Here is a 22,900-nt window from a genome sequence, read left to right as displayed (position 1 = left end):
TAGCACCGCTAGTCCTAGTTAGGCAGGGCAAATAAGAGTCCAAGGCCAGGTCAGGGTTAACAGTAGCTTTACTGAGGTAGACTGATGGTACAGTCTTTACAGCTAGGCCAGGATCCCAGGGAGGTGACCAGTAACACAGGGACTTGCAGTGACTTGACAGACTTTAGGACAGTCACGCTGACTATAATAGACTTGACTGAAGATAGCGACAGCAGACAGAGATGACTTGATTTACTGACATGTGGCTGTAATTTAGGCTTGAGGCCTCCAGATGTGCTGGACACTGGCTCTGAGACGTCTGGACTGCACTTGAGCTCAGCAGAAAGTGTGGCGGAAGAGAGATTGTAGTACGTCCCCCTCTTATAAAGGTGGGGCTGAGCAAGGAGCCCATAGGCCGACTGCGGGTCACCTGGTGCTCTCTGGATAACAAAACATGTGACGTTAATATGTGACAACAGTATCATGTGATCAAAGGTCCTTTACACATAATATACAACTAATTACATTATGGGGGTACACTACAGGTGAGCCCTGGGACGTGCAGGGACTCAAGCTGATGGGACTTGGAGATGCATATCCCATACTGGGACACCACAATTGCAAGTATGTGGTCACTTTCCTCCCTCCCACACATGAGCCACCCCACCCAAGTGTTTTCTAACCAGGGGGCCTACAGCTGTTGCAAAATTGAAGCAGGACATACTCCCTCTGATCACCTGACTAGTGATGTCAGGTCTCGACGCACTGCACCCTGGGAAATTCCGAGACATAGGTAATTTTGTATGCTGTTAAAAATAAATATTGGGGCAATAATCACAGAAAAATTGTGAGAAAACGGTCACACACAGGTACAGACACTATATTGATAACAACGTTATCTTTACAGCCCCTGTAGCATCGTCAAATAAAAAAAGATCCTGGAATACTCTCTTTAAGGATGATGATAGTTACTGTATGGCTTTTTTTTATTTTTTTTTATTTTTTTAAGCATTTACATTTTTCTTTTATGCATACCCCACATTCATGCATGGCTTTATTGTGTAATATTACATTTCGGGACTTTCCTCTTTAATTTTGATGCCAGAAGATTGATTGGCTGCTTTATATAATGAATTCTATGCACTGTATTCCTATGTATTTGGGTTACTATAATGATGCCCACGGTGGGCCCGAAACCAGCACCATTAATCACAGAACGGTAACTGATTTATTAAAGGGACCCGCAACCTATATGCAGGTATTTCATGTAAATGAACTATCCACCTCTTTGGATAGATGTTGTTGCTTATTCTGAATGGATTTCTTTAGAGGTTGTGTTGGCAGCATTGTTGTTAATGATTCTGTATGTCACAGAAATATAAAATTATACTCCTATAGGATATAAAAAAAATACAAAAAACCTATTGTCCTATATATTTTACCATACAGTTGATATGACTGTGTATCCTGATTTGTACTGGCCAGTCATATGTCAATCTAATCACAAGTGGCCAACTATCTTATGTGTATGGTGGTCTTCTGACTCTCCTGATGGCTGATGTGAAAAAAAGAAGGGTTGGATTTGAGTATGCCCAAATTTTCCCACAGAAGATAAGCTGCTGCCAGCGATGTCTGGAAATGGCTTATTTCTCTTAGCTGTTGGCTGTCAGCTTTAACCCGGTTAAATGGGCACTCTCATTAAAACTAATTTTTGCTATAGCACTCCTTATGGTAAATAAAAAGATTTGTAATATACTTTGGTAAAAAATTTTTTTTAAAAATGAAGTTTTCTATGTTTTATTTGTGCTTAAAAAAGCTCAAGAGCACATTTCCCCCCATCTTATATACAGACTTAGGACCGAGGTCCAAACACAGGAAGTGCAGCCTGGAGTGCAGAGGGGGGGGGGGGGGGGGGGGGTGTCCAACCAACAGCATATGGCAGTTAATTGTGAGAGGAGCTATGATTGGATGAGACTGGACACGCCCCCCTCAGCACTCCAGGCTCCTGTGTTTGGACCTCGGTCCTAAGTCTGTGTATAAGATGGGGGGAAATGAGCTCTTGAGCTTTTTTTAAGCACAAATAAAACATAGAAAACTTCATTTTTTTTTTAAACAAAGTATATTAGAAATATTTTTTATTTACCATACGGAGTGCAATAACAAAAATATATTTTAATGAGAGTGACCCTTTAAAGTTTAGCGCAAGGCTGAAACATTACAAAATGTGAAAAAGTCAAAAGACTTAGAATGTATTGTAGTTTGGTGCAGAGAAAAACATTGTGGGGGTTGGGGTCTTGTTCAAGCTCAAAATATTACTTACTAAACAAATTTTTTTCCGACATGTATAATGTGATCTTTGGGGATTCTGAGAACAGGTTGGTCCGGAGCTGACAACATGCAGAGGTTCTCTTTTCTGAAGAAAAAATGACTAAGCCGATCTGTCACTTCTTCTTCATTAACTACTGATGGGTGTCATACTCTTTCACTGCCAGGACAGTTTTTTACACATGACTTACATAGATACATACAAAACATCCACGGATCCATATATATCATAAAAGGAGAACCCTAGCACCATGTAAAAAATGACACCTACCACTTTACATTCATGGCACCTAGCTGCAATTTTGCTTTGAATTGTATTGTTTTCATTGAAATGTACAAAAATTCATGTTTGTGGTTCTTAATGAAGCAGAACCTTAGATGCACGAAATGTCCTTATAACAAAACTTAGTGGACCTGAGGCCAACCCCTCAAAAATTTCCATTTCCTAGATATGAGGGTCTATAGCGTGCCTGACAATTTATGGAATCAGTAACATGGGTGTGAAGTAATTGTTAAAGGGGTACTCCAGTGGAAAACTTTTTTATTTTTATTTTTTAAATCAATTGGTGCCAGAAAGTGAAACAGATTTGTAAATTACTTCTATTAAAATATCTTAATCCTTCCAGTACTTATTAGTTGCTGAATACTACAGAGGAAATTATTTTCTTTCTGGAACACAGTGCTCTCTGCTGACATCATGACCACAGTGCTCTCTGCTGACATCTCTGTCCATTTTAGGAACTGTCCAGAGCAGCATATGTTTGCTATGGGGATTTTCTCCTACTCTGGACAGTTTTTAAAATGGACAGACATGTCAGCAGAGAGCACTGTGTTCGTGATGTCATCAGAGAGCTCTGTGTTCCAAAAAGAAAGGAATTTCCTATGTAGTATTCAGCAGCTAATAAGTACTGGAAGGATTAAGATTTTTTAATAGAATTAATTTACAAATCTGTTTAACTTTCTGGCACCAGTTGATTTAAAAATAAAAAAATGTTTTCCTCCAGAGTACCCCTTTAATAATGGAATGGAGGGATTATACAGTCAGATGGGTGTGAAAATGAATGATAATAATGGGATGGACTATCAGGTAAGTGCGCAGTATGTATACTTATATCGGCGCTGTTTTGTAATTCCGTCAGAGAGGCTGGCCCAGTTGCATCAGCACTCCCCCTCCGTGACCTTTTGACAGAATTACAAAACAGTACCGAGAGAAGTTTACACGCTGGGGGCAAAGTAAACAAAGGTACTGCCTGTTTCATATACTTCTGCCCTAACTGATAGTGTCCGCACCTCCGTACCTGTAATGGAGGTAACGGATGCACTTTAATATTATGGGAACGTTTCTTAATGTATATAGGTGTATAAAAAGGGAACCTGTTACCATTTTCATGCTGCCTTCACCACGAGTCTTCAGGGAGGTCCCTGCTGGTTTCTTCCCAACCCACTGACCTTCAATCCTGTTTAGATTGAGGGAGAAATTATCGATTCTGACTGGTTGGTCTGAGAGTGGGAAGCAGCGGATGACTTGTGGTTCAGGCAACATGAATGTAATGACCGGTTCCCTTTTAAAGAGGTTATCCTAGGGCTGGGCGGTATACCGGTTCATACCGAATACCGTTTTTTCCCCCCCTCACGATATGAATTTTGCCCATACCGCAATACAGGTTGGGCCCATCCCCCCCTTGGAATGAGTGAATTATCCGCGCTGTCCCCACATCGGGGAACTAATCATATTTGACCCACGAGCACTATTCTGCTCCCCCCCCCCCCTATGAATTATCAGCTGCGCTGTCCCTACATCTGTTCCCACATCATGTCACCCGCGTGCGCTCCTTTGCTCATCCTCATACGATTTGCGGGCCGCTGGCGCTAGAAATCTGTACTACAAATAACACTGCAAAAATAAACAAAACAAACTTTAACTTACCTTCCGACGTGGTCCCTCCTCATGGTCCCTCCGCTGCGGTCTTGGGGATGGGAACGTCACAGAGCCGTCAGCCTATGACCGGCCGCAGCGATGTCCCGCCCCGGTCGATGATAGGCTGGCGGCTCTGTGCCTTTCCCGTCCCAAGGAAACTGCAAGAGGTTCGCAGCGCAGGACAGTGAAGACGGTAGCAGAGCAACGGAGGGAACGTAGGCAGGTTAGTTAAAGTTTATTTTCTTTATTTTTGCAGCCTGGGAAACGTTATTTGTAGTACAGATTTCTAGCGCTGCGGCCCGCAACTCATAGGAGGATGAGCAGAGGAGCGCACGCGGGTGACATGATGTGGGGACAGCGCAGCTGATAATTAATTGTGTGTGTGTGGGGGGGGGGGTGTTGGGAGAGAAGCGGCGCCCAGATCACATGGGGGGGGGAATACCGTTAAATACCGTGAAACCGCCATCACTTAAAAAAATACCGTGATACACGTTTTTGCTCATACCGCCCAGCCCTAGGTTATCCTGCAAATAAAACTTAACCTCTACCAACAGAATAGGGGATTAGTGCCTGATCACTAGGGGTCCGACAGCTGGGGATCCCCCCCTCTGGCCCCTACCTCCTTATACGGACTGGTCTCAGGAGTGACTGCCCACTCTGTCAATCACCGCGCGTGGCGGAACATCTCTGAGGCCAGTGATTGGCGGAGCGGGCTGTCACTCCAGAGACCAGTTCGACACCAAAGGTAGGGGCCGGAGCACTCCAAGGTAAGTGACAGGGCCATTGTGGAGATTGCAGTGGGGCCCCCATGTCTCATTGACAGTTTGTCTACCAAAAATATTTTTGTCTGGTGGGGAGACGTGACCAAAGATCGACAGTGCTAATCTGCTTTCTGGCAATGAACCTTAGCAGCCTAGTCTTATATGTCTTAATCTGTCATCTTTAAAGGGGTACTCCGGTGGTAAACCTTTTTATTGTTATTTTTAAAGCAACTGCTGCCAAAAAGTTAAACAGATTTGTAAATTACTTCTATTAAAAATCTTAATCCTTCCAGTACTTATAAGCTGCTGAATACTACAGAGGAAGTTATTTTCTTTTTGAATTTCTCTGCTGACACCTCTGTCTATGTCGGGAACTGTCCAGAGCAGGAGAGGTTTGCTATGGGGATTTTTTCCTACTCTGGACAGTTCATGACATGGACAGAGGTGTCAGCAGAGAGCACTGTTGTAACAGAAAGGAAATTCAAAAAGAAAAGAACTTCCTCTGTAGTATATAGCAGCTGAGAAGTACTGGAAGGATTAAGATTTTTAAATAGAAGTCATTTACAAATCTATTTAACTTTCAGGCACCAGTTGATTTAAAAAAAAAATAATAATTTCCACTGGAGTACCCCTTTAAGTTACATTGATAGAGAAGGCAACAGTCAGGATTATCCATAGTCCATCACTCTTTCTGTTGCAGATTTTTCTATACTATAAATCAGTGGACTCCAAACAGTGTGCCTCCAGATGGTGCAAAAACAACCACTCCCAGCATGCCCGGACAGCCATGGGCTGTCTGAGCATGCTGAGCATGGTAGTTTTGCAACTTCTGGAGAGCCACATTTGGAGACCACCAATTTATGTGGAGAATGGAATGTTTGATGAAGTCTCGCAACGTTTTGCATTTACTCATTTTGAAAACTTGTTTTTCAGTCTTCACTCTATAAAGGTGAAGATCTACAAATAGTTTCACATTAGCCGAGGGACCTGGATGCAGCGTTTCGACATAAACAGCATAGAGTGTGTTACATCATGGAGATCCTGTAAGCATTGTGTTAGCCTGTGCTCATTGACTTCATTCTCTTCCGTCTTTGCAAGGAGGATACTTTCTCTTGAAGTATTTTAAGGCTGTGATATCTGGACTTGGAGGCCTCATTGAGGTGCACATTTTGGCAACCTTCTGAGTCACTCATTCATCCCTGCTTTCTTTTCTTCTCGCAGCCCGGGATGCAGATGAAAGAGAAAAGTGGATTCATGCATTAGAAGAAACCATCCTGCGACACACTTTGCAGCTTCAGGTAAGGACTTCCAGTTTGAGACATAACAATTGCTGGATCAGACAGAACAATTAGCAATGTCTTGTGTCAGTCCTAAACTATAGGCAGGATCTCATTTTCAAGTACAGTGAATGGAGGGATATATTTTATGCAAAAATTATTGCAGGTGACTTTATAACAGCTATAAACAGCATTTTAATGGGCACTGTCAGATGCAAAAACTTTTTATATGTTGTACATATTGACATAACATAAATGTTTCTAATATACTTCATAAGAAGACAGGAGAGAGCACAGAGGAGTGCTATCAGACAGGAGAGAGCACAGAGGAGTGCTGTCAGACAGGAGAGAGCACATAGGAGTGCTGTCAGACAGGAGAGAGAGCACAGAGGAGTCCTATCAGACAGGAGAGAGAGCACAGAGGAGTCCTATCAGACAGGATAGAGAGCACAGAGGAGTCCTATCAGACAGGACAGAGAGCACAGAGGAGTCCTATCAGACAGGAGAGAGCACAGAGGAGTCCTATCAGACAGGAGAGAGCACAGAGGAGTGCTATCAGACAGGAGAGAGCACAGAGGAGTGCTATCATACAGGAGAGAGCACAGAGGAGTACTATCATACAGGAGAGAGCACAGAGGAGTATTATCAGGTAAGAGAGCACAGAGGAGTATTATCAGGCAAGAGAGCACAGACAGGAGAGGGCACAGAGGAGTACTGTCAGACAGGAGAGGGCACAGAGGAGTACTGTCAGACAGGAGAGGGCACAGAGGAGTACTGTCAGACAGGAGAGGGCACAGAGGAGTACTGTCAGACAGGAGAGGGCACAGAGGAGTACTGTCAGACAGGAGAGGGCACAGAGGAGTCCTATCAGACAGGAGAGAGAGCACAGAGGAGTATTATCAGACAGGAGAGAGAGCACAGAGGAGTACTATCAGACAGGAGAGAGCACAGAGGAGTGCTAGCCCACCCTCACTTACTGGACTTTGTCCATGCCTGTGCTTCAGCTTGGGCAAAGCCATGATTTTATAAGCCATGATTTCTATGAAAAAAGAAATACATTTTTTTAATTAAGTATATTAGAAAGGTTAATGTTTTACCAAGATCTACAACATCTAAAAAGTTTTTGTATCGGACTGTGTCCATTTATGGATTTTTTGGTGTGAATGATTCATTGGATACCCCTTTAGCCGCTCCTGTAGTTGCTCTGCTTTGAGAAATGCATATTCCCATGTGTATAGTTGTGTGTAGTGTGTGATGTAGGAGACTTTACACCTCACAAATAGACATGCTTATGTGCTGTGCCTCCTTAGCTGATCATAGTAATCTTACCTGTATTCAAAGAGGAAACTAATGGTTATTGAGGTTATGGAATAGGTTCTGCCACTGGTCAGTCTATCCTGTAGTCTTTCTTGTTGTGCCCCATATACAGTCATGGCCGTAAATGTTGACACCCCTGATATTTTTCTAGAAAAGGAAGTATTTCTCACAGAAAATGATTGCAGTGACACATGTTTTGCTATACAGGTTTATTCCCTTTGTGTGTATTGGAACTAAACCAAAAAAGGGAGGAAAAAAAGCAAATTGGACGTAATGTCACCAAACTCCAAAAATGGTCTGGACAAAATTATTGGCACCCTTAACTTAATATTTGGTTGCACACCCTTTGGAAAAAATAACTGAAATCAGTCGCTTCCTATAACTATCAATAAGCTTCTTACACCTCTCAGCCGGGATGTTGAACCACTCTTTCTTTGCAAACTGCTCCAGGTCTCTTATTGGAAGGCGCCTTTTCCCAACAGCGCTTTACCACCATCCATTTCTGGGTGATTTTTGACGTATGTTTGGGGTCATTGTCCTGCTGGAAGACCCAAGATCTCGGACGCAAACCCAGCTTTCTGACACTGGGCTGTACAGTGCGACCCAAAATCTGTTGGTAATCCTCAGATTTCATGATGTCTTGTACACATTCAAGGCGCCCAGTGCCAGAGGCAGCAAAACAACCCAAAAACATCATTGACCTCCACCATATTTTACTGTAGGTACTGTGTTCTTTTCTTTGTAGGCCTCAGTTTTCGGTAAACAGTAGAATGATGTGCTTTACCAAAAAGCTCTATCTTGGTCTCATCTGTCCACAAGACGTTTTCCCAGAAGGATTTTCGCATACTCAAGTTTATTTTGGCAGAATGTAATCTTGGTTTTTTATGTCTGTGTCAGCAGTGGGGTCCTCCTGGGTCTCCTGCCATAGCATTTCATTTAAATGTCGACGGATAGTTTGCGTTGATGCTCCCGGAGCCTGCAGGACAGCTTGAATATCTTTGGAACTTGTTTGGGGCTGCTTATCCACCATCCGGACTATCCTGCGTTGACACCTTTCATCAATTTTTCTCTTCCGTCCATGCCCAGGGAGATTAGCTACAGTGCCATGGGTTGCAAACTTCTTGATAATGTTGCGCACTGTGGAGAGAGGCAAATCTAGATCTCTGGAAATGGACTTGTAACCTTGAAATTGTTGATATTTTCCCACAATTTTAGTTCTCTTCTCCTCTTTCTGTTGTCCATGCTTAGTGTGGCACACACAGACACAATGCAAAGATAAAGTGAACTTCTCTCCTTTTTTTCTGCTTTCAGGTGTGATTTTTATATTGCCCACACCTGTTACTTGCCCCAGGTGAGTTTAAAGGGGTACTCCGGTGAAAAACTTTTTATTTTTTATTTTTTTTAATCACCTGGTGCCAGAAAGTTAAACAGATTTGTAAATTACTTCTATTAAAAAATCTTAATCCTTCCTGTACTTATTAGCTGCTGAATACTAGAGCGGAAATTCCTTTCTTTTTGACACACAGAGCTGTCTGCTGACATCACGAGCACAGTGCTCTCTGCTGACATCTCTGTCCATTTTAGGAACTGTCCAGAACAGCATATGTTTGCTATGGGGATTTCCTTTTACCCTGGACAGTTCCTAAAAATGGACAGAGATGTCAGCAGAGAGCACTGTGGTCATGATGCCAGCAGACAGCTCTGCGTTTCAAACGGAAAATAATTTCCACTGTAGTATTCAGCAGCTAATAAGTGGAGGAAGGATTAAGATTTTTTAATAGAAGTAATTTAAAAATCTGTTTAACTTTCTGGCAGAAGTTGATTTAAAAAAAAATAAGTAAAATTTTTCACCGGAGTACCCCTTTAAAGGAGCATCACATGCTTTAAGCAATCTTATTTTCACACAATTTTGAAAGGGTGCCAATAATTTTATCCAGCCCATTTTTGGAGTTTGGTGACATTATGTCCAATTTGCTTTTTTCCTCCATTTTTTGTTTAGTTCCAATACACACAAAGGGAATAAACATGTGTATAGCAAAACATGTGTTACTGCAATCCTTTTCTGTGAGAAATACTTCATTTACGGCCATGACTGTACAGAAGTTAGCAGTCTAAGATAACATGATTTTCCTTTTAGCTGAACCCCTATGGGGGACACTTTTTAGACTTTCTAGAACTCCTGAAAACCGTGATATCTCCAAGCAGTCCTTCCAGAATGAGGTTGTCCTAAACCCACATATCTCAGGAACGGCAGGGCGTATAAAAAAACAAAACAAAAAAACTCTCATATATAAATTTTTTGGGGGGGTTGGCCACAGGTCCTCTTCAAGTTCATCTACTCAACTTTTTGAAGCGGCTCCAGCTATGACAGTATGTGGCTTGTAGGGTCAGATTCTTGTTTCCCATGTGCCAAGCCAAATGTAATTTTTATGCATATGTCATAGGAATTGTCTACTCTAGTTTTCCACTAAGCTCCTCTCCATTAACCTGCAATAGATATTAGATGAACAGCACAGCCATTCCCTGCTCTTTTTAGGTTATGTTAGGAGGTCCCCTGACTCCTCATCACGAGAAGACGAGATTAATCCGTTTACAGTACAGTGGTCCCTCAAGTTACAATATAAATTGGTTCTGGGACGACCATTTTATGTTGAAACCATTGTATGTTGAGACCAGAACTCTATGGAAACCTGGTAATTGGTTCTAAAGGCACCAAAATGTCATCCGAAAATAGGAAAAAGTGAGGATTAAATAAAAATAAGTAGATAAAGATATAGATAAAGCAAATCCTTATATATAAAAGTAAGAAAGTTCTGCTGGGAGCTGTAAATCACTGTCTATGTCAGTGTTTCCCAAGCAGGGAGCCTCCAGCTGTTGCAAAACTACAACTGCCAGCATGCCCGGACAGCCAAAGGCTGTCCGGGCATGCTGGAAGTTGTAGTTTTGCCTCCGCTGGGGGCACCCTGCTTGGGAAGCACTGGTCTATGTAGAGGACACAATGTCCTAAAAAAGTGACATGGAATCGCCCTCACCTGGTGTCCAAAGAAGCAGCTAACCCTGGTACAGGTGAAGTGTACAGAACATGTAATACCTCCCTGTACTGTAGGGGGCGCTACCAGACATCAGTCAGTGCATACGCTTCAGTAATACATTGAGTTTTACCAGTAAATTGCCCATTTTGATTGGTCGGTTCTCCCAGCCATTGACACGTTTCACAGATCTTGACTGTCCGTAACATTATATGTTGAGTCTGGTTTCAACTTACAATGGTCCAGAAAAGACAATTGTATGTTGAAACTATTGTATGTTGAGGCCATTGTAAGTTGAGGGATCACTGTATATGAAAATATTACAGGTCAGCCTCTGCTGACAAAAACACGTAGAGACTGCATGTGTGAACAAGCCCTGATGATGTGCTGTGAATTCATAGTCCACCCCATGAGTACAGCTGGCACTTGGGGAAGGCTTTGGTGTTCTGATTGGCACAGGGAGAGACATTGGTGTAGTGACTGGCACGGTTTGGAGGCATTGGTGTAGTTACTGGCATGGTGGGAGGCATTGGTGTAGTGACTGGCACGGTTTGGAGGCATTGGTGTAGTTACTGGCATGGTGGGAGGCATTGGTGTAGGGACTGGCACGGAAGTAGGCATTGGTTTACTGACTAGCATGGTGAGTGACATTGGTGTAGTGGCTGGTACAGTTTGAGGCATTGGTGTAGTGACAGGGGAGTCATTAATTTAGTGGATGGCACGGGGGGATCATTAGTGTAGTGACTGGCACAGGGGTGTCATTGATGTAGTGACTGGCATGGGGGGCAGGCATTGGTGTAGTGACTGGCATGGGGGGCAGGCATTGGTGTAGTGACTGGCATGGGGGGCAGGCATTGGTGTAGTGACTGGCATGGGGGGCAGGCATTGGTGTAGTGATTGGCATGGGGGGCAGGCATTGGTGTAGTGACTGGCATGGAGGGGAAACATTGGTGTAGTGACTGGCATGGGGGGGAAACATTGGTGTAGTGACTGGCATGGGGGGGAAACATTGGTGTAGTGACTGGCACGGGGGAGACTTTGGTGTAGTGACTGGCACAGGGGTGGTGTGGGGGGGATTGTGGTCATTTATGTAGTGGCTGGCACCGGGGGAAGGCTTTGGTATAGTGACTGGCTGAGGAGGCAGCACTGTAGTGACTGGTACGGTGGAAGCACTGCTGTAGTGACCGACACAGGGGGTTAAATCTTTTTAGTTGCTGGATATAAAGATGAATGTGGCTGCCGCATTGAAGATAGACTGTAGAGAGGAATACTGATGAGTAAAGAGTTACAGGGATCTAGAGGAGAATGAATCAGAGCGTCAATAGTCTTGGCAGAAGACGGTTGAATCTGGAGATGTTTTTGAGGTGCAGATGGCATCGGCCTGTAAGTGATAGTGCAAACACAAGAAGTCCAATTTGTAAAGACTGTTTTGGATACAGAGAGAATTCACCTATTGGGAAAACTGATGAGTTTTTTTTGTTTTTTTTTTGTAATGAGGATAAATTATTGACTCATGGTAAGTTACTGCTATGTGGTCACCTGCCTGCAGAAGCGGAAATTCTTGGTGTATTGCATAGAAGGTTCTGTGTACCCTCCTTCCCTGCAGTGCTGTGTACCCCCCTCCTTCCCTGCAGTGCTGTGTACCCCCCTCCTTCCCTGCAGTGCTGTGTACCCCCCTCCTTCCCTGCAGTGCTGTGTACCCCCCTCCTTCCCTGCAGTGCTGTGTACCCCCCTCCTTCCCTGCAGTGCTGTGTACCCCCTCCTTCCCTGCAGTGCTGTGTACCCCCCTCCTTCCCTGCAGTGCTGTGTACCCCCCTCCTTCCCTGCAGTGCTGTGTACCCCCCTCCTTCCCTGCAGTGCTGTGTACCCCCCTCCTTCCCTGCAGTGCTGTGGGCCCCCCTCCTTCCCTGCAGTGCTGTGTACCCCCCCCTCCTTCCCTGCAGTGCTGTGTACCCCCCCTCCTTCCCTGCAGTGCTGTGTACCCCCCCTCCTTCCCCGCAGTGCTGTGTACCCCCCTCCTTCCCTGCAGTGCTGTGTACCCCCCTCCTTCCCCGCAGTGCTGTGTACCCCCCTCCTTCCCTGCAGTGCTGTGTACCCCCCTCCTTCCCCGCAGTGCTGTGTACCCCCCTCCTTCCCCGCAGTGCTGTGTACCCCCCTCCTTCCCTGCAGTGCTGTGTACCCCCCTCCTTCCCTGCAGTGCTGTGTACCCCCCCTTTCCCTGCAGTGCTGTGTACCCCCTCCTTCCCTGCAGTGCTGTGTACCCCCCTCCTTCCCTGCAGTGCTGTGTACCCCCCTCCTTCCCTGCAGTGCTGTGTACCCCCCTCCTTCCCTGCAGTGCTGTGGGCCCCCTCCTTCCCTGCAGTGCTGTGGGCCCCCTCCTTCCCTACAGTGCTCTGGGCCCCCTCCTTCCCTGCAGTGCTGTGTACCCCCCTCCTTCCCTGCAGTGCTGTGTACCCCCCTCCTTCCCTGCAGTGCTGTGTACCCCCCCTCCTTCCCCGCAGTGCTGTGTACCCCCTCCTTCCCCGCAGTGCTGTGTACCCCCCTCCTTCCCCGCAGTGCTGTGTACCCCCCCTCCTTCCCCGCAGTGCTGTGGGCCCCCCTCCTTCCCTGCAGTGCTGTGTACCCCCCTCCTTCCCTGCAGTGCTGTGTACCCCCCTCCTTCCCTGCAGTGCTGTGTACCCCCCTCCTTCCCTGCAGTGCTGTGTACCCCCCCTCCTTCCCTGCAGTGCTGTGTACCCCCCCCTTTCCCTGCAGTGCTGTGTACCCCCTCCTTCCCTGCAGTGCTGTGTACCCCCCTCCTTCCCTGCAGTGCTGTGTACCCCCCCTTTCCCTGCAGTGCTGTGTACCCCCCTCCTTCCCTGCAGTGCTGTGTACCCCCCTCCTTCCCCGCAGTGCTGTGTACCCCCTCCTTCCCTGCAGTGCTGTGTACCCCCCTCCTTCCCTGCAGTGCTGTGTACCCCCCTCCTTCCCTGCAGTGCTGTGTACCCCCCCCCTTTCCCTGCAGTGCTGTGTACCCCCCTCCTTCCCTGCAGTGCTGTGTACCCCCCTCCTTCCCTGCAGTGCTGTGTACCCCCCTCCTTCCCTGCAGTGCTGTGGGCCCCCTCCTTCCCTGCAGTGCTCTGGGCCCCCTCCTTCCCTGCAGTGCTCTGGGCCCCCTCCTTCCCTGCAGTGCTGTGTACCCCCCTCCTTCCCTGCAGTGCTGTGTACCCCCCTCCTTCCCTGCAGTGCTGTGTACCCCCCCTCCTTCCCCGCAGTGCTGTGTACCCCCCTCCTTCCCCGCAGTGCTGTGTACCCCCCTCCTTCCCCGCAGTGCTGTGTACCCCCCTCCTTCCCCGCAGTGCTGTGTACCCCCCCCTCCTTCCCTGCAGTGCTGTGGGCCCCCCTCCTTCCCTGCAGTGCTGTGTACCCCCCTCCTTCCCTGCAGTGCTGTGTAACCCTCCTTCCCTGCAGTGCTGTGTACCCCCCCCCCCTTTCCCTGAAGTGCTGTGTACCCCTCCCCTCTCATTACAATGGGGATAACACATGTATAATTCTGATAGCAGCAATGGTCTGATTACTAAACTGAACGTGATGTGCCTGAGATCTGGCAGGTTCCCCAGTGTATTGCTAAACAGTGCAAAGCGTCATGTGACCCGTCGGCACCCAATGAGGGCCAATCTTTGACATGTAAGCTACACCCATCCAATAGTGTGATGGTGGGAGGCGAGCAGCAGCAGCAGGTCCGTAGACGTGCAGAGGAAGTAGCTGGATGCTCTCATCCTGTAAGTAAAAAGCATGCATGTCGCTGCTGAGGATTTCAGGGCAGTGTAATCTCAATGGAAGGCTGCAGCAGTGTAAGTAATGGTCCTGTCTGTGTGATCCGCACGTAACACAGGAACCTGGGGGCAGGAAAATGGAGTCTGCCCGGGTGGTCTCCTTCTCTGTGTGAAATGACTGTGATAGGGTTTCCTAGAAGGGGGTCATAGAAGGACATGAGATGCACGGTGGTCCTCAATGCTTCCGCTGATATAAATGCACGGTATGAATCGAGAGGCTATGGAATAAAGACATAGATACCATCTGCTGTGGAATCATGGGAGAAGGGGGGGGGGGTGTAAGCTTGATAGAGTTGGTTTAGGGAAATTACATTGTGACATTACAGTTTACGCTGCTGTTTACTTGTGAGATCTGAATTATTCTGTGACGTGATTCTTTACTTCTGAGGTTTAAGGGCGGACATTGTTTATCGTGTCTCTACAGGTTGTGATAAGTGTTTAGGGATGAATGTATGCAGGGCGTAAAAAGAGACAACTATATGTAGAATAAGAAATTCACTAGAGATGGCCAAGGTTAGCCCAACCACATATATGCCCAATATGTCACAAGTCTGTGTTAGACATATCCAATAGTCGGTCCTCTGAGCCACTGTTTCCTAACCAGTGCACCCCCATCTGTTCAAAACTACAACTCCCAGCATGGCCGGTCATATTTCAATGTAAACTAAATGGCTAAACACAGCTTTAAATCCTGTGCATCAAATATATGCAGGGTACTGTACGTGTGAATAGGCCCTAAATTGGTGAGCAGCGATGGCTGCAGCTATGGACCAGACGGACCCGTGACACACATTCGGAGTGCTGCTGACACACTAGGCAGCCAGTTTGGAAAGCCCTTCCCTAGGGGATCTCTACTACTCATGACCATGCAACCATTCTACTTGATAAAATGTTCATTATTTCCTAATATAAAAAAATAAAAATAAAAAAAAGGCACGGTCATTAAAACTAATTTTTGCTATTGCACTCCTTATGGTAAATAAAAATTTTTTTTTAATGTACTTTGTTTAAAAAAAATGAAGTTTTCTGTGTTTTATTTGTGTTTAAAAAAAAAAAAATGCTGCCACCAGGTGTCTCCCTACTTGTCCAGAGCACATTTCCCCCTCTCTCTTGCACAGACTTTGGACTCCTGCTAGCCTGGCAGAAGTCCAAAATCAGGAAATGCAATCTGGTGTGCTGAGGGGGAGGGGTGTGTTTGCAGCCTTAGCCAATCATAGCTCATCTCACACTGAACTGCTCAGGGCTGTGTGTAGCAGAGTGAGGGAGGAAGTTCTCCCCTGTATGGTTTCAGATGATGTCACGTCCGCTGGGGAACGCCCCTTCCCAGTCTGTAAATCTGACTGAGACTGAGCAGAAAATACAGAGCAATATCAAGGTAGAAAACTAAAAAATAATAAAAATAGAGGCAGGGGTGGTTTATCATGATGGGGGCAGTGAACTGGGAGGATTATAAAATGTAACAACATCATGGCAGGTACTCTTTAAAAGATACAGGGTTGGCAAGCTGATACCAGTGGAGAAGGTGGCCTGAACATCATGTACCACTCCTAATGGTAAATCACAAATCCCCCCCCAATCCTTCCCCCAATCAAAAAATAACTAAAACGTTTAGAACATAAAAAGTCAATGATTTATAATAACACCTCATAAAATTATGAAGGTGTTGAAAATTTTTGTAAATAAATGAATAGTACATTTTTTTTTTCTCGATGAGGCCTGTGAACCGATATAATCGTAGATGGCTCATGAAGCAATCATATTGGGATAGCCTGGGGGAGTTGGGTATGGGGAGTGTAGCTGTGCGGTGACTAAAGGGTGCTTGTTAAAGGACATGTCCGGTGCTCACTTTTCTTATTGTATCCGTTCCGGGCTGCAAAAAAAAAAAGAAAATAAGCTTTCTCTTGCCTGCTTAGGCTCCCACGGTGCTCCGGTACAGGCGTTCGGTCCCCGGGCTGTATTCTTCTTCCTGTTAGCCCGGCACGTCACACGGAGCTTCAGCCTATCACTGGCCGATGCGGGACATCGCTGCGGCCGGTGATAGGTTGAAGCTCCGTGTGATGTGCCGGGCTAACAGGAAGTAAGAAGAATACAGCCCGGGGACCGAACACCTGTACCGGAGCACCGGGGGAGCCTAGGCAGGTAAGAGAAAATTTTTTTCTTTTATTTTTCAGCCCGGAACGGATAAAATAAGAAAAGTGAGCACCGGACATCTCCTTTAACCCTTGCTATTCGTGACGCCAGGGTGAGGGCTCCTCAGTAATGCTGGTCCTACCACCACCCTTCCCAAGAGCGATAGGGAGGCAGATAACAATGGAATGTCCACAACCCATTGTGTCCATTTGCTGAAACAGTTGTAACTTTCACTGAAGATTTTATGCAAACTTCATAACCGGAACAGTTGCTATACATGCAAGCTTTCTTTGGAGATTGACAAAGGTTGGGACTTTAGCAGTTTAGAGTCTTTAGGATAATATGCGCTGTTCCACTGGATTTAGGGGATTTAGTTTCGGTCCAGTAGTCACGCTAGCTTTAGCAGGGGTAGTTTAGAACTCACGGTTTAAGTTCCGCTGAGGCCAGTAAGTTTTCAGGCCTAGCGTGTCTTTGCAAGTTGCGCAGATCCGTCCTGCTAGTCCGGCATCCACGAGAGCAGCAACCCATGAGAGCGATAATTGGCTACAGCTCCCTTATATGGGCAGGGGCTGGACTAGTTCTAATTGGTCCATACTTGTGTCAATCACCATTACAAAGAACTGTGGGTAATACGTTACCCAAAGACCTCCAAAGGTCCTCCAACATACCATAGAGGATATTAGCATGGTCACATGACCGAAGGTCCTGCAACGCTAAACAAGGTAAGTACTATACATTATATTACATATACATTATTACCAAATATATACATGTATTAACAGTATAGAATTAGAGTTGAGAAGAGGCGACTAGGGGTTGTCCCACCTGGGGGTCCCTACCTGAGCATAGTTACTCTGACTTTGGGGACCACCACACTAGGTACGGAATGAAATACGGTACCGGGACACCACAATATCAAGTATAAAGAGTCAATTATCCTAAAATAGTCCCTAATGTCCTGTGATTTCCTGATTCCTATCTTTGTGATGTAAGAAGAGCCGAAAAGGGGCAAAAATCTATTTCTTTCCCTGCATCAAGCGTTCGAGGTACGTGGAGTCTGGCAGTATATGTTGCACAACTACAACTTCCATCATGCCCTGACAGCCTTTGGCTGTCAGGGCATAATGGGAGTTGTAGTTTTGCAACAGCTGCAGTGTCGCTGGTTGGGGAACAGTGCTCTATTGCTTGTATGGTTTAAATTAATATAAAGGGAATTTACCACCATAGACACTTCTCCCACATCCACTGGATAGTAAATGTGTGTCTGATTGTGGGGGCCTGACCGCTGGGACCCCTATCAATCATTAGAGTGGGATCTCCTGAAGCTGCCGCGCATTCTTCACCACCACTCCATTGATTGCAGTCTATTGTTCCCAGTTTTCAGCTACTTCAGAAACTGACTATAGTGATTACTGCCAGGATGTCCATAAACATATCTGACCCCATGATCGCTACCTTAAAGAAGCACTCTAGGAAATTGATTTACTTATACAGTATAGTGCAGCAAAGGCAATTATTAAAGAATACTGTAGAGGTTCTGGTGTATGCCCTATGCTTACCAAGTTTTAGCTGATGTAACATGCATGAGATTGGCTCCATGTTGGTTTGCAATTCCATCACTGAATTGATTCTGAAGTGCTGCTTACATTTCCCATGAAGTCTCTGGCTGAGGATGTGGCATTTGATCATTGCAGCTGGTTATCTAATTCGGCCGCTGGTGCTGTAGTTCCGACACTTTAACTCATTAGACTCATAAGTAGGTTGATGTCAGTTCACACTGTGCAGCTTAGATGCATTTAAATTTTTCTTTAAAAGGGATTTGACCTATAATAACAACTCATGTGTTTAAGGAAGAAGTCCCATGCCTAGGAGTACAGAAAAACTTATCCCCTATACACAGGCATGGGACTTTTCCCTCAAAGTATTTTATTACTGACTTTGTAAACATTTTTACGACAGGGGAGGGGTCTGTAAACTAGCAGGAGGAGAACTGGTAGGTGATGTCATCCTGTAGTTCACAGGAAGTCAGCTGACCCAGGACTGACATCCTGTGACACACACATTAGGCACAGTGGGGGAGATTTATCAAAACCTGTCCAGAGGAAAAGTTGCCCAGTTGCCAATAGCAACCAATCAGATCACTTCTTTCATTTTTAGCAATGCCTCTGAAAAATGAAAGTAGTGATCTGATTGGTTGCTATGGGCAACTGGGCAGCTTTTCCTCTGAACTGGTTTTGATAAATATTTCCCAGTAAGTTAGTAAGACTGGGAGTCAGACTGGGGATCACATGACAAAGTTATTTGGGACACATAGATGCAGCTGTGCTGGAATAAAACAAATGGCGCCGTAGGACAAGTTATGGTGAGTGTGTATGATATGGGCAAAAATAAACCTGGAGTGCTTCTTTAAAGGGGTACTCCACTGGAAGACATTTTTTTTTTTTTAAATCAACTGGTGCCAGAAAGTTAAAAAATGTGTAAATGACTTCTTTCAAAAAATCATAATCCTTCCAGTACTTATCAGCTGTTGTATGCTCCACAGAAAGTTATTTTCTTTTTGAGTTTCCTTTCTGTCTGACCACAGTGCTCTCTGCTTACACCTCTGTCCATTTTAGGAACTGTCCAGAGCAGCATATGTTTGCTACGGGGATTTGCTCCTACTCTGGACAGTTCCTAAAATGGACAGAGATGTCAGCAGAGAGCACTGTGCTCATGATGTCAGCAGAGAGCTCTGTGTTCCAAAAAGAAGAACATTTTTTCTGTAGTATTTAGCAGCTAATAAGTACTGGAAAGATTAAGATTTTTTTATAGAAGTAATTTGCAAATCTGTTAAACTTTCTGGCACCAGTTGATTTAAAAAATAAGTTTTCCACCGGAGTACCCCTTTAAGGCCTTATGGTTTTGACCGTGCCTATATTATTCCATTTTTGCTAGTTATTTTTTCCTCTATTGCCTATATTCCTGATTATATGTTCTTTAGGTATTTGTACATTTTGCCAGATGTCCTCTATATCTTGCTCGGATTTGAGCATGGCATATTTGTGAGGTATCTCCTGTTTATATGCTATCTGCTCACTCTACCTGGGCTGTTTGTTTGCCCCGTGTCGCAAGTAGCGACTGTTTGGTTTTTGTTGTCTGTCTGGGGTGTTTGTTTTCTTTTGTTTCCTTCTTCCGCTCAATGTGCAGTGCTCTGTTTTTTATGTCCCTTCTTGATTCGGACTACTGGCGGCTACTGCGTCCGCCCCCTTGTATGTTTACTTATACTTCCCTTGTTTCCCTATGGCTACTGATGTACATGTGGTGGAATGTGAGGGGCCTCAATGATCCCACTAAGCGTCATGCTGTTTTTCAGGTGCTCAAACCTATCAACCTGCTGTATTGTGCCTCTCTGTGACGCTCTTGATGAGTGATATTAAACATGTGCTGAATAAATCGTGGTTTGGCCACACCTTCCACGCCACTTTTTCCTCGCATGCCTGGGGTGTAAGTGTTCTCATTCATAGAAGCATTTTTTTTCATGTACTTCTAGTCTTACTGATCCGGAGGGTAGATTTATTTTAACCGTACGCTGCGTGTGCGCTAGTTGCACTCTATATATCCCCCCCCCCCCAATACTCAAGCGATGCCTTGTGCAGGATGGTGTCTTATTTATCCTCTCTGCCTGATGCTCCTAGTGGTCGGAGATTTTAATAATCTTTTGCACCCGACGCTTGATACGGCGGTGGAGTATCTCCCCTGTAGTCTTTCTGATCATTCCCCTGTTTTTGTGCATCTTACTTTCAATCCTCATCCTAGGTTGTGGGGTTCTCTGAGGCAACTAAATCCCTTTTGGCTTCAGGTTGCCTTCAGGTTCTCGAGATCAATGCGGGGACTGCCTCGGTGGGTACCATATGGGACTCTTTGAAGGCTTATGTAGGGGTTATTTTCATCAGGGACATTACAACCTGTAAATCTAAAAATAGTGCGATCCAGGCCTCATTCCAGGAGGAGCAATGGCTTTTAGGTGACCCTGCACGGCTCCCTGCCACTGCGGGCGTGCACATGGAGATACAGTCAGGACGCCGGATATGAACCACCGGACGTACCTTGAATACTGTTTCTATTGACTCCACAGAGTTGCATTACTGTCTATGAAGACCGCAACTGTATCGGCGGTCTCATATTATGATTTGCCCCTTCTTTCATGACCTCTATTAGTGAAAATTGGCGGATGTGTGTACAAGGACACAGAACTGTATATAGCCCCTGATGAAGTCAGTTATTTGACTGAAACGCGTTGGGAAGAGCATTGGACATATTACACCATATTGATCCAGGCTGTGACAATCACATTGTGAATAGGGTCAATTTGTGGTGGACTCTGGACAGGTTGACGTGTATCTTTACTGTGTGTATCATTTACGTCTTTTTTGGCACTAGGATCAGCATCAGTATCCCTGGCCAATTACCAGTATTTCTGAACTCAATATATATGTGTCTTAGCTGCATAACTATTAAAAGTTAAGTTTTAAGTCACTCCCCCCTTTCCTTACAGTAGTTATTTAATTGGGAGTTTTTTCTATTTGTGTTGGTAGACACTGATAACCTCTATTAGTCACCACACCCTTCTGACCTGGCAAGAAATAATTGGCAGTCCTTACAGACCCTATTAGACTCACATTTGTTTCAGATGGCGGATAACAAGCACTTCTTTCTACAGCAGCGCTATTTTGAGAGTGGCGAGAGCATACTAGCCCATACTGGCCCATACTATTAGGGCCCAACAGAGGTCCACCTCTATTTCTTGTCTCTGTGATAGTGCCGGGATTGTTGTCCAGAATGATACGTACATTTTGAATGTCTTGATTTCCTTTTATGAGGAGACTTATTCCTCTAAACTGACGCATGATCTGGTTGCTATTGAGCAGTTTGTTTCTGGTATCTCGCTCCCGATGCTGTCGCAGACTCAGAGACCTTCTAGATGAGCCTATTACCCTTGAGGAATTAGAATGTGCGTAGGGGGACTTGCCTTCTTAGAAGTCACCGGGTGTTGATGGGCTCCCCAATGAGTATCTTAAACAATATCAGGAAGTTCTGTTGCCCCGGCTGTTGGAGGTTTTGCAGGCTGCTGAGGAAGGGGAGGGTTTGCCTTGGTCTATGCTGGAGGCCATTATAGTGTTGTTGTTAAAGCCCGGTAAGGACCCACTCTCGGCGGGCTTGTATAGTCCAATCTCCCTGCTGTGCTCTGATGTAAAATTAATAGCGAAGGTCTTGGCCAACTGTCTCCTGAGGGTCATTACTACTCTATTGCATGGAGATCAGACTGGGTTCATGCCGAGGAAATCGACAACAGATAAAATCCGGAGGCTCCTTCTGAAGCTCCAGTTGGGTGGTGCTTTCACTCGGCGTTGCCAAAGCTTTTGACGGCGTTGAATGGAATTTTCTGTAGAGTGTCATGCGTCACTTGGGATTTTGGCCCAGGTTCTTGACATGGGTGCAATTATTATATGCTGCCTCTCGGGCTAGACTTCGGGTTAATGGGTTTTCTTTCACATTCCTTTCCCCTGGGTCGTGGTACATGCCAGGGGTGTCCCCTGTCACCATTTCTATTTGCCATAGCAATAGAACCCCTGGCGGAACTCATTGGGGCTTCCACGGAATTTAAAGGTTTCTGTTATGGGGATCTGGAGGAATGTATATTTCCCTTTTATGCAGATGATATGCTCCTTTTCCTGGGAGATGTTGCACACTCCTTGACACCCTTGATGGCCTTTATAGAAATGTATGGTTTATCTATCAATTGGGATAAGTCCACGATCTTTCCCCTTGACCCACTCCCCTCTGTACCGGTTATTGCTAGGGTTCGCCTTCCCGTGGTTACACAGTTTTATTATCTGTATGTTACTGCCTTCCCCTCGGTCTATGTGACTCTTAATCTTACTCCGTTGTTACACCGTAATTCTCGTAAAGTAGCTACTTGTTGTAAACTTCCTCCCTCGATGATCTGTAGATCCATGGTTCTTATGCCTCAGTTTTTGTACATTCTACATAATACACCTGTTTGGATTCCTGTGAAATATTTTCTTAGGATTCTGTCATTGTTTAGGGAGCTTATTATGAATGGCAAGTCGGCTAGGATCCGTCTTGAAACATTGCAACGTGGCAAAGAGGCGGGTGGCTTGTCCATTCCAAATCCTTGGCTATATTTTTTAGCGTTACAGATTTAGCAGTTGAAGGGACGGGCGCAGTTTGCTACTATGGGGGCGTACAGGTGATCTATTCTAAAGGCGTATTGGTAAAGTGACCCCTATAGATCTGCTGGAAATGGCTGCACAGACACGGCCCCCGGATCTCCCTCCTACCTTTGTAC

At 45.4% G+C, this 22,900-nt stretch overlaps 1 protein-coding gene across 8 annotated transcripts in view; it reads left to right on the top strand.

Annotated features, from left to right (window-relative positions):
• The window catches only part of OSBPL9 (oxysterol binding protein like 9), a 132,432-nt gene that overhangs the window by 30,262 nt on the left and 79,270 nt on the right, over nucleotides 1-22,900 (top strand). For 6 of the 8 annotated variants that reach the window (XM_056532257.1, XM_056532255.1, XM_056532254.1 and 3 more), the window contains exon 4: nucleotides 6,205-6,281. In XM_056532257.1, coding sequence (XP_056388232.1) covers nucleotides 6,205-6,281 — 77 coding nt within the window. Of the gene's footprint in view, nucleotides 1-6,204; nucleotides 6,282-14,293; nucleotides 14,440-22,900 lie in introns of those variants that run through there. The other 2 variants (XM_056532258.1, XM_056532259.1) reach the window with 2 other exon arrangements.

The sequence above is a fragment of the Hyla sarda genome, chromosome 7 (assembly GCF_029499605.1).
Source record: "Hyla sarda isolate aHylSar1 chromosome 7, aHylSar1.hap1, whole genome shotgun sequence".
NCBI classification, from domain to species: domain Eukaryota; kingdom Metazoa; phylum Chordata; class Amphibia; order Anura; family Hylidae; genus Hyla; species Hyla sarda.
The sequence above is the reverse complement of the archived record's forward strand: the minus strand, read 5'-3'. Positions and strand labels throughout refer to the sequence as shown.